This window comes from Phodopus roborovskii, unplaced genomic scaffold (assembly GCF_943737965.1).
Source record: "Phodopus roborovskii unplaced genomic scaffold, PHOROB, whole genome shotgun sequence".
Lineage (NCBI taxonomy): Eukaryota > Metazoa > Chordata > Mammalia > Rodentia > Cricetidae > Phodopus > Phodopus roborovskii.
In genome coordinates this window covers 47,140,734-47,153,122 of record NW_026126407.1, presented here as the reverse complement: position 1 = coordinate 47,153,122, position 12,389 = coordinate 47,140,734, and the positions used below count along the sequence as shown (strand labels likewise).

The 12,389-nt window shown below is 41.7% G+C and overlaps 1 protein-coding gene across 6 annotated transcripts in view; it reads right to left on the bottom strand.

Annotated features, from left to right (window-relative positions):
- Positions 1-7,703: 7,703 nt before the first annotated feature.
- Positions 7,704-12,389, bottom strand: part of Cpeb4 (cytoplasmic polyadenylation element binding protein 4) — a 63,168-nt gene continuing 58,482 nt past the window's right edge. For all 6 annotated transcript variants that reach the window (XM_051181010.1, XM_051181011.1, XM_051181012.1 and 3 more), the window contains one exon: positions 7,704-12,030. In XM_051181010.1, coding sequence (XP_051036967.1) covers positions 11,803-12,030 — 228 coding nt within the window. In that variant the 3' untranslated portion in view covers positions 7,704-11,802. The remainder of the gene's footprint in view (positions 12,031-12,389) is intronic.

Sequence of the window (12,389 nt, the reverse complement as noted above, 5' to 3'; positions counted from 1 at the left end):
TTACCTGAGTGGGAGAGTGTGGATGAGGGAAAGGCTAGCTATAGATAATAAAGAAAGACACAGGGACAGAATAAAGGTCAGGAGGGCAGATCAGTCAATACTGAAATGCCATAAGTTTATTTTTCGACACGTCTACATACTATAACCAAAAAGTGGAACACAGTGTCATGTATATGGAACAAACAGACTTTTCTTCCTCACTCATTCCAAGGGTTCAGTAACCACACCTTAGCTCCAACTTCTCCTTCCCTAACCTTGAGGTCGGGAGTAGCCACATCTCAGATTTAGGGCTGTATGTTATTTAGACTAAGAGGCCAAAACATCCTTCTGTAGCCACACCTTTGACCTGTGACTTGCTGGCAGCTTTGAACTCTGTCCTTGTGCCAAGATGGAGTGCAGCCATCTTTATGGGCACCCAGAGGGGCTTATCCAGGACTTTTAGCTCACTGAGGGTGACAGAGTCCCCTCCTTGAAGACACTGTCTCACAGCCTCGTTTCACTGGTCACAGGCTCATTGCAGTGGTCCCTGGGGCTGGGGTTCTGGTGTTCCCTGGGATGATAAAAAAAATTCAGGACTGAAGATTTCCTGAAAACAGAGAGGGACCCAAACAAATGCCATATCAACCAAGCAATCCTGTGCAAAGGCCAAGGCAAGAAATGTTGTGGAGATGACCAACTACTCCTTGATGGTTGTGACATCCTGGGGGTTGAAGGAGGGTGACAAGAAGTGAGTGTGGAGTCGAGATCTGCAGTTCTGCAGACGCCCTTGATGATGTGTAACAAAGGCAAGGAAAGTGGCCCTGATTCCTGTCCCCAACACCAGCCTCTGCTATATCATCTAGTTGCTCAGCACACTTGTTTGTTTCTAGTTTATGGATGTGAATCCCAGGAAGGTGATGACTTAGCTGAGTCTGCATGGTCAGAGCCTGGGAACAATGCAAATCCTTGATAGATAGAGGAGAGACTAAGAGAGGATTCCCTGATGACATTTCCCTTTGCAGACTGACAGCTGTAGCTATCAGTCACCAAGGACAGGCTTTAGATAGGCGGTTCCATGTATAGAGGACATTCCACAGTCCTGGGCTACACTTCTGCAGATCTATCCAACTATAAATCCAACCAACATTGCATCAGAAATATTCAGACAACACCCTTGTCTGTACTGAGCATGTGCAGTCCTTAACCTGGTCAGCACCCCCTAAGCACAGCTCCTTACCCAGCATGTACACTGAGATCTGAAGCGCACACGCGGCATCATTCTCCAATCTTCCCAATGACTCTTCACATTGAGTGGTTAGGGGCTCAGAGAACTGAGGTGACTCACCAGATCACATACACAGCAGCAAACCCACAGACGCATAGACAGAGGCACATGTGAGTATGCAGAGGCACAAGTTCAAACCCCAGCCTTGTCTCGAGTAGAGAGGCTTGAGGACAGAAGCTTTCTTTGTCTATATATTTATTTACCTTCAGTGTCTTCAGCTTCCAGTTAGGGGCAAATGTGTGGGTTTTGTTGGTGGTGTCTTTTTTTCTTTCTTTCTTTTTTTCTCCTGTTGTTTTGAGAGATAAAGAGATGAACGAGATTGAACAAACTCCCTTCTCTGGGACTAAGACCAACTCCAGCCTGGAGTGGCTGGTCTGCTCAGCTATTGTGTGCTTGCACCTCCCACCCCAAAGCCAGGGTCAGGAACAGCTTCCAGCTCAGGAGGCCAGCCATAGTCCACCAGGCTTCACTAGCTGTCCAGGTCCCCACCTTTACCTTAGCCTCTAAGCAAAGTAAACCAATGCTCTGCTGAGGTATCTAGGGCCTGGAGTGGCTGCCTCTGGAGGGAGGGAGACTGATAACGAATGAAAGGTGGAGATGGAAAAAGAAAGAATAAACCCTCTTCTTCCCAAGTTGCTTTTGGCCATAGTATCTTATCACAGCAGTGGAAACTAAGACAATGCTCTTGTCTTCCCACCATGTTGTAATAGAGTACTCAAGCCCTTGACATGTTTACCAAATGCAGACACTGTGTTCTTAGAATTCCAGACAGTAAGCCAAACGAAATTTGTTGTTTATAATTTATGAAGTCTGTGGTGATAGCAGTAGAAAAATGAACTTAGGGGTCCCCAGAAAAAGTGGTGTAGGGATGAGGGGTCATCTGAGCTAAGGCCTGAAGGATGCAAAGTCAACAGTGTGGAGTTGAAGTCAGGAATGGGTAGGTGGAGACACAGGATTAGGGAAGGCCCTGTACCCCAAAGGCGCTTGCCTTAGGGGAGTGGAGAGAGGACCATGGAGAGTGGTTGGAGCTGTGACCAGAAGAAATTAGAGAGCTTACGGTGGAGGCCAAGGCTACCTTGAAAGGGCGTGGGGAGATATGGAGACTTTATGTTAAGGCAGTGAGCATCTGCTCCTGCTGCTCAATGGCAAGCCAGAGCCCTGATCCACTGGCTGCAGGAAGCCAGTGGTATAAGCAGTGATCTCAGAGGCAGGGAGGGACTTTCCTTTTCAGGAAGATGCTGTCAATAACAGCCAGACCTGGACTAAGAAATGCTAGTGAAAATGGGGACTGCCGATGTTCCTGGCTCAGGTGCTGTTGTGAATACATCAGTCCACCATCACCGCAATCCAGAGATCCAGCTTTTGCAAGCTGGTTGTCAGTGGCTTCTTAATTGGGTCATGTCATAGGCAGGCAGGTTAGGGACAGGAACCCAGGACCACAATGATTCCAGGCTTTGGGGTTTTTCCCAGGTTTGTCCTGCTCCCAAACCAAATTCAATACTTTCGTCCTACTGTGCCTAGGTCCACCTTCATCTGAATCTTGCACTCACAGGGCAAGGGAGAAATAATAAGAATTTGTATTTCATTAAAGGCTGTATCATTGATCTACTACCCCGGGGCATAAGCCTACATTCTAGAACCTCCTACCTCTTTCTTATATTTCCTCCAAAGAGATTTTGGACTCACCCTAAAACATTCAGGAAACTGAAGCCTCAGAACACAGCCCTTCTGGGTTTGTGTGGTTTGCCAATACAAACTCACACTCTCCCTGCCCTGCACATCTCCATGCAGTGGAATGAACACTCCTGTTCTGGATAGAGGGGTGTGTGTGTGGAGAGATGGGGGAAGGAGACACAGAGAGACAGAGAGAGGCAGAGAGAGACACTAGGTGGCCCTTCATGGCAGCCTAGAGTCTCAGTGCTGTCACCATGGCAACTGTGGTGGTCTCACAGGGATGGGGGACCAGATAATCCACAGGAGAAAGGCAGCTTGGGCAGGGGACATCTGAGGACTGCTACCTGCTGGTCTGCAGCAGTAGCTCTGCCACTGAGCCATGCCCTCAGCCAGCACCAGCAGGGACCCTGTAAGTGGAGGGACAACAGGAATGACAGCAGAGTAGTGGTGTAACAAAGTAGCAAGGCATGCCTCTTGCCATTGTTTCACCAAAATGAGAAGCTCAAATGCCCTGAAGTCAGGACACCTTATTCTTCATCTGAACCTCAGAGGAAAGGATATTGACACACAATGTGCACATGAGGAAAGCCAAGGAAGATTCTAGTTTCTTCCTTATGCATAGTGACTGCCATCTGTGAAATCACATCACACCGGGCCAGGCGAGGCTGTGATGAATGTGGAGATGATCTATTCCTAATTCGGTGCATGTGCACTAATGCTCCACTCTCTTCCTCTTCCCAGGCTCTGCAGTATCCCTGATCTCCACCCCAGAGACCTTCCCCTCACATCCCTTATTACCCTTAGGGAAGGGTATCCATTCTGACTTACTAAGGCTTCTTGTGAGGCTAAGTTGGAGCACATGTGCTTGTCCTTTGCACTTTTAGAAAACCATGATTGGAACCTTGAGGGACTTGCTCATGGGGTACAGGGCATGACCCGCTGACTCTGAAGGTGTTTGGCTAATTCAGGTTCAAACCCCCTTCTTACTTCTTCCAGGCTGTACTGAGTCACATCTGCCCAAGAGCAGCTGTTCAGGGCGCTGCACAAATCAAAAGCCTGTGACTGCTCCAAAGTCCCAGAACTCTAAAAATGGCAAGAACCTTCTTTTATGAATATATACAAAATCATTAATAGAAATTTCAAGAGGAATTTATTTTGGCCCTGCTGGCATTCCAGTGCAGAAGCAAAAATTGATTTGAAAAATTAAAAAAGACATAGTAGAAAAGTCTCTCCTAGCTGTGTGGGTTTCAGAATTATTTTTGTGATATCACAAGAGACTGTGCAGAGTATCAGAAAATATGACACATGTGTAAGATGCTTGGTTATGAAGTTTTACAGAAGAAAATTGAAAACTTTCTCCTCAGTGGAATTTTGTTTGAAAACAAAAATGATGTGTATCTTTTCTCTTCCCTTTCCCCTCCTCTCTCCCTGCTTCCCCTCCCCCCTCCTCCTTCACCTAAGTGCCAGCACCCAACCATGTACTAGCCAGGTGGCTATCCTTTCTTGGGACCTATGTGATGTTGGTAAAATGAGCCATGTCTTAACTATCTAGGGGAACCTGACTCACACAGTCACTATCCTGTTATAAAGGTTGAAAGGGGCTATCTACAGCACAGGGCCTGGGGCTTGGGAAGCACTACCTCAACACTAGCAGATATCACTCTCACTCACAGGTTCATGCCAAGGCAGGCAAGCACAGGGAATAGCTTAGCCACATGGGACTCCACTTTGATGCAGTTGGCAGCCTGGACCCTCATCTTCATTGACTATGTATACACACCCCTCTCCAAACAATATACAACACACAGCCAGGACTGGCATTGAGCTGTACAGCTCTCCACCCTCAACAGAGGTGTCTCTTCTCTCCCAACAACTATTCAGCTTCTATTCAGTAGCACTCCAGTTATATCCAGGTAGGAGGGCTGGTCTGACCTGAAGTAGTTTTGAGGGCACATGCAATTAAGACAAATTGTGTTACCTATGTGAATTTTTAGAGGAAAACCATCATTGTATGGTTAATATGATTAAAGTCAGATGTATTGTAGGAAGATGAAAAATAGATAAATGCTTATATGACCTAATAATGTAGCAATAAAAATATCACCTTCAAATACCTTTAGTAACTAAACTCCTCCTTTGCTTAAACTCCATAAAAGAACTCCCCCCCCACCAAATAATTGAGGCTTAAGAATACTCTCACTCATGTGGCCTGCTGTTACTTCTTTTCTATAAAAATATTTTATTGAATTTTAGGAACTTGACACTTTTAAAAAATTCCCAATCTTTCATGCACTCAAAATAAAATCCAATTTATTTTTAATTAATTAGTATGAGTCAGGGTTTCTGTAGGCTTGGATGTCTTGGAACTTGTTCTGTTGACCAAACTGGCTTCGAACTCACAGAGATATGCCCACCTCTGGCTCCTAAGTGCTGGGATTAAAGGCGTATACTTCCTATGCCCGCTCCAATTTTATTTAACCTTGATTCGGTGTGATCATGAGGATCACAGGGAAAGCAAGGGGCCCTGCCAGATGAGAATGGGAAAGCAGGCTTTGCTGTGTCCTAACTGTACACTGTGCCTGCCTTTCCATACTAAATACCCTGCAGTGCCCTGAGGGTGGAGTCTTGCCCAAGGGTACAGGTGCTTGGCTGTGACTAATCTCTTCCCCATTGTAGGGTCAGGGCTGCTGAAAGACAACTGATAGTTAAGACCACTGCACTTTCCACCCCAATTCCCTTCCTGTCCCATGTGTCACTGTTATTACATTTTCCCAACAGCTGATGACCAAAGGTGTTGCATCAGGTGAATCTCTCATATGATTCTCTCCATTCTACCAAATATGGAGGCATCAAGTCTTTGCTAGGTACTACCTAAAATCATATATGCCACTTTACATACTTAAATGACTGGTCCTCCATCACACTCCCCTCCTTCCCCCAATACACACACACACACACACACACACACACACACACACACACACAGACACACTTGGCTACTTTTATAGGTAACTTATATCAGAATAACTTCAGATGCCTTGTTGCCTTTGGTGGATTTTGAGGAATCATTTCTAGGTCTGCCTGGTTCTTTTCTCTTCTGTTTGGTGTCACTGAGGTGTGGGAGAAAAGCTGAAAATAACCCCTTTAAAATGGCAACATTTGCTTGATCATGCAGATATCTGTATGGCATTGAGGCTCTACTTCCTGAAATAGAAGGCCAAGGCTAAAGCTTAGACTCTAGAATCTGTGTTCCCCAATTCACCACCCTCAGGCTCCATCTGCCTCCAGCAATTTTCCACTGACACCTAATTAGAGGCTGTGCAACACAAAACATGGATGTTTTGCCTTGGCTGCATGCTGGACTTGATGCTCATTTTAACTTCCTTGAGACAAGTTGTACTTTTCCAATTCTGTCACTGTGTGCAATCACAGTAAGACATGTTCCCAGATGGCCAGTGGTGACACCCAATTGACTAGAGAAAGATTAGAACTTAAAAAAAAAATATCCAGAGAAGGCTCCAGGCATGTCAAAACAGAATGTTCTCTAATAAGAGAGACCAGGATGGCAAGGTAAATGCCCAATTCTTGGTTTTTCAAATCCAGTGGTTCCTATCCTCGGGATATGAGGGAGGGGAAATAATTTTTAAGGAGGCAATATGGTCAGAAAGACAGAGCATATTCAGGATGGCAGAGTCAAAGCTGGTGGTTTATGTGGAGATATGTTTGTGTCTGTGGCAACTGTGGTAAGTGCTGTCCAAGTCAATGGAAACCTAATCCAAACAGCAGCTTCTCACTTCTAGTCCTTTAGAATAGGGACTGAGGATGGGATTAAGGAGACTGACTGGACATGGAACAGGGCTTGAAGCAAACCTGGAACCCTGTAATATATGGGTGGATGAAGGAATGGCTGTGTGTGTGACTAACAAGGAGCATGAGCTTCCTAGGGGAGCTCCAACACACCGTGCAGGTCAGTCTTGGAAAGTGCCAGAGGAGAGAAAGCAGAGACCATGTTGTTGAAGCTCCTGGAACCTAGAACTCCTGGGCATAGTCCACTGTCTGACCCACTTCCCCATGATTTCCAGAGGCTGAAAAGAGTTCCATGTTGGGAAAGATAATTAAGAAGTAAAATATCTCACAGTGCATTTGTCTCCAGTAAAAGCTGCCTTCCTACTCTTGAGAACAGTGTATCACAGGATCAAAGTGCAGATACCTTACTGCATAAACAAGGCATCCTTGGATATAGTTTGTTGTAATTTATCATTGAAAGTTTAAATGTATCTTAAAATATAAGTGTTGACACATTACAATACTTGGTATGAGACCCGAACCAAATAAAAGACAGCTATGAGATTATAATCCCAGAAGCCACAGCCTATGAACTGAGAGTTCAAAGACAAAGGAGACTTGTTTTGAGACTAGAGATGATGCTCAGTTGTGGAGCATGTGCTTAGCACACAGGAGGGAGAGAAGAGGGAGAGAGAACACTTAGACTGTAGGCTGATGCCCCCACCCCCAGACACACACACACCCTACATGGCAGCACAAGAACTAAAGAACTAACAGCAGAGTCAAACACACTACAGCTGCCAGCTCTTACAGTTTACATAAGCCCGGAACACCGCCATGAGTGCTCAGATGATTAAACATTGTCTCATCCCGGTTTGTTTGGCTGGGGCCCAGCAGGACATTTCTAGTATTTTTCAAATATTATATCCCAACCAGGGAACCTACTTATGCTAAAAAGAAATAAGTAGAGTAAAAGAAGTCTGAGTTAAAAGTTTTATTCATTCAACATCTCACATTACAAATATTTAAAAATTATATGCATACTGGTATAAATAGTCATTTGCAAACTATTTAATAACATTAATTTTCCACTAGCACTTCAACAAATGAACTCTTTTAAAAAAGGAACTGTGTTATATAACTTAAGAGTAGAACATACAAAAATAGGAACTTAACGTGAAAATGACTTTAATAAAAAAATGAATTACCCTTATTTAAAATGCTAGAATAAATACTACAACCTCCCCATACACAGTAAAAACTATATGGAAATTCAGCCAAGTAGTACAATTAACTGACGCACTTAAATAACGCTTCCTTCTGATAATATGAGCAATCACTGGGAAATCAGGGATTAGTAAAAACTAGACACCCACTTGCTAAAAGTTTCACTTCCAAAAAAATATAACAAAAATCTGATGAAATTATAAAAACTAATTATACTTTAAATTTTAAAAATATAAAAAATAAAACAGTTGAATACAATATTGTCCCAATTCTTACAATGCTATCAATCACAGTAGCTTTAAAATAAGATAATAAAATAAAGCAAATGACCAAAACCTCTTTTATTCCATTTTTAAAAATAATCTCAAATTTACATTAGTAGAAAGATTGATTTCTGATTCTTTTCTTTAGAAACACCAGCAAGAAAGAGGATTACTCTTAACAGTAGAAAATGACATTTTTAAATGTCTGCAATTAAAAACAAAGAATTACACTGCAAAGATCTTCCAAAGTGTGAGATAAGTATTGCACATAACTGGAGTGAGCTTGCCACAATTCATCACATTCAAGTTTTAAATCACCTTTTAACAGAAGATTCAACTCTTCAAAACAAAAGGGGTGAATTATCAAGTCTTTCCAACAGCACTCTCATAAAATGCTAAGTTCATTCACTGCAAGTTTTATTTTGCATTCTGCAGAGGTCTGTGTATGGAGAAGTATATATATTATACCAAAGCCAGGGGATGGGTTGCGGGGTGGGGGTGGGAGGGAGTTCCTTTACATAGAAAATAATCAGAAACACTTTATTTTACATTGCAAAAATAACCATGTAATTACTCTGTAACTACATTGTAAATACATGGCTGGTGCCATGCTAGTGCGCTAGAACTACATGCTTGGTAAATTGAAGTGATACCCTAAAACCTGTAAACTAATTACATGTTAATTATGTTTGAGTTACATGGTAACTCCCAACTACAATCCCATGTAATCTGAAGGACATGTAATCATAAAGTTCAGAGTAATAGATAATCATTGTTTATGCCCTGGAAAGAAGTGGAACCAAATCATCTGTAAACACGCTTGTCACACAATCACAAGTAAATATTAGCAGAATAACAATTTCTTACATTAGTCATGCATACTAACATTACAAACCTGTCCTGTGGCAGGAGATTTTGTTTTATTCTATAGAATTTAAAAGAGCAGACATCTCTGAATCAAACACGTAACATCAATTAATTAAGATTAAAAATGGTTAAACATTCACCCAAAATGTCTGCATTTTATGAATAATTTTAAAAACTTAGTAAGAAGCTGTAGACAATTTTGTTATTTTAAATTTCTACCCTATGCTTATGCATTTAATTTTTTTTAGGAACTACAGTGTTACTTTGTCATTTTCATGCGAATTTTTTTCATTAATTTGTGACTTTACATAGACTATTTCTTAAATTATAGGTGCACCAATAGCTGGCGCTGGGGAAGGCTGTTTAAGCAACATGCTTTCTCTTCTCTGCAGACTCTAAAATAGCATTGCCAGTGCACAACATTCATAATTTAAAATGTATGCAGAGCACTGAAATGTATAAAAAGCAGAATATAAGAAAATAAAATTTATTAAAATTATTTATATTAAAAAATGAAGTATATGAAGATCTCTCAGTAATAAAAGTACAAAAAGCTACTCTTTGCAATATGAAAAATTGAGGTATTGCATAAAGAGATATCCCGTCAGTGAAAAGTGTGCCTAAAAATGTTCACTGTTGGAAAAACAAGATATACAAAAGTAGTGCATAACAAATATACATCATGTGCATGACAAAATAAGTTAGCTACAAAACACTGTACCGAAATTCAGCAGGTCATGTACAAAGGGAAAATTATTCAAAGCTAGTTCTCAAGCAGTGTTATTTCTTAACTCATCACGCCTGTTTACTGGGTAGGAACAGCACAACAGCACACCCCAAGCCACCTACAAGCAGTAAAGGAAGTAAAAGAGGCAAATGAACATTCCAATTAGAATCATGTAGTTCAGGAGAAAAAGGAAATCTGTCCCTGACCAACTACATGAGAGCACCCTCCATTTGCACAGCTGCTTTGCTGTTCTGTTAGCAGGGGAGTCTTGGGCGGTGGCCCCCTATTCCTGTTGGACTCCAGACAGCGAGTGCCTCCATTTTGACCTTTGGAACTTAACAGGTGTAGTTCATTAACGCCTGTGTTAAAAATAAAGGGCTGCTTTTCCTACAGACATCAGAGGGGTCACCAGCCAGGCGGTGACCCAGCACTGCGGGGCAAGTCTTTGGTTCTGAAGGATCCAAGATGGTACTGTTAGGCAGCACAGCTAGCAAGCCTGCACTGAGGCTGCTGCTGTTAATGCTTTGCACACTGATAGTAATCCTTTGAACTACGGTAGGGCATTTAATAAGAGAAAGTCAATTAAATGAAAAGTTACTTCCATGACCAGGGCTTCAAGAGACTAGTTTAAATTTAACTCTGAAGCATACTGTTCAAAACATAAGAACACCTTTCAAAGCTAGGGTGTATTTATAATAAAGCATGCATTACTTGATGAAGTTGGCACTTCAAACACTATGTCCCATGCTAAGTTCGGAAAGTGTATGTTATTGTAATTTATAGGAAGAGTAAGATAAACATACGGACTTTTGCACAGATTTACACAATTACTTAGTTCAACAGTGCAAAACACTTTGCAACTACTTGACTTTTTTTTTTTTAACCTCCCCCCCCCCACACACATTTTCTATGTTACAACTAAATTACAGGATTCCAAAGTAACTTCAAATGGAAAACAAAGCCAATGGGCAGCCAATTTGTATGTTGTTTTTTTTCTTCCAGTTTTGGCTACGAGTGTAGTGTAACATAAAGTCAAAAACGATATCCTTGAGGTATGTCTAGATATGTTGTTTTTCAATGTCAAAATGGAGAGCAAAGGCTGACAGCTGATGACTTAGTAAATTAGGATATAGAGTTTCTATATAACAACAAAAATAAAATTTATGCATTTGTTCTTCTGTTTCCCACCAGATATCATTAATTCTAGCTTTGGTAGGTTTCCTGGGGCTGTGACTGGGAAGTCAGTTAAGTAAATAAATGCATTCTCCTCAGTAGTAAAGCCACCTAATTCTTACATTCGGGATTTTAAGAATTATTCCAAAGAAAACAAACTCAGCTCTGCCTGCTTTATGCTTTTCTGATGTATGGTGCATTTGAGGCATGATCAAACCATACTCAGCCTCAAAGCCCTTCTGGTTACTCTGCTCACTCTTGCTCATCATTTGCTTGTTCTGACATACTCTTTTCCTGTTAGTAACTGTTAGCTTCCTCCATTGCTGTTAAAGAATGAAAAGGATAGAAAAGATAAGGAATCAAAGAAAAGAAAGAAAACGGCAAGAGCACTTCCCTGGGGGAGACTATGTCAGAACAGACAATAGTGTTACTGTTGGTGGTTATCTCAATAAAGTATTCTTATATGTTATATCATTACCAGCAATTAAAAACCCAAAATATTGTCTCATTTCTCTGTTAATATTTCTCTCCTCTAAGAAAATGCTGCAGCAAGTTTGGATCCTCTTGGCCTCCAGCAAATAAGAGAATTAAAACTTACATGCAACATGATGGCAACGTGAAAAGGGAGTTTAAACATACTGTTTGTAGTGACACGAGAGTCTACAAAATACCTATGTTGTAGGTTGTTCTTTTCATTCTACTACTGTTAGTTACACACTGCTACACAGGACATGCCAGCGTGAAGAGGCTGAGGAAGGGTTGGAATTAACAGAAGAGGGCACTTCTGAGGCCTGCAAATGAGCTCTGGACTCATTTGTCCTTCAGTTCCAGCGGAATGAAATATGCCGGGGGCGGTCACCACCTTCCTTCACCAGGGGCTTGTGAAATTCCCTGCCAGCACGAGAGTGAATAGCAGCCCAGCAATATTCACAGTAATACTGCAGACAGGTAACGTTAGCACAGAAAAATGGAGCAAATTTCCCCCCACAACGGGCCCCTTGACATTCATCACACAGCTGGTCATCCAGGACATATGGCTTCACCTCCACCTGCAATGGAGAGATGAAAAGGGAGTCGCATTTCTGAACCACGTGCAAGTACACTTTTATCCTGTGCCTCAACCTACTTGCCCCAAGGTGTCACAAGGGAAGGGACAGTGACACACTTACTGAAGTGAAGGTCATCCATTTTATCATAAGATGTTTATATCTATCTTCTTACATCCTTGTCTATTAAAATGAACTTTCAAACACAAAAGCAAAAGAAAATTTTTATCAGAAATTATAAAGTAAAACCAACTGTTCAGAGCATTATGAGATTAAACTCTCAGAAGGTTTTCTTCAGAAACCCTTGTTTTAATTAGTGGATCTAGTTTTTTCTTTTTTTGTCATTACTAGAATTATAATTT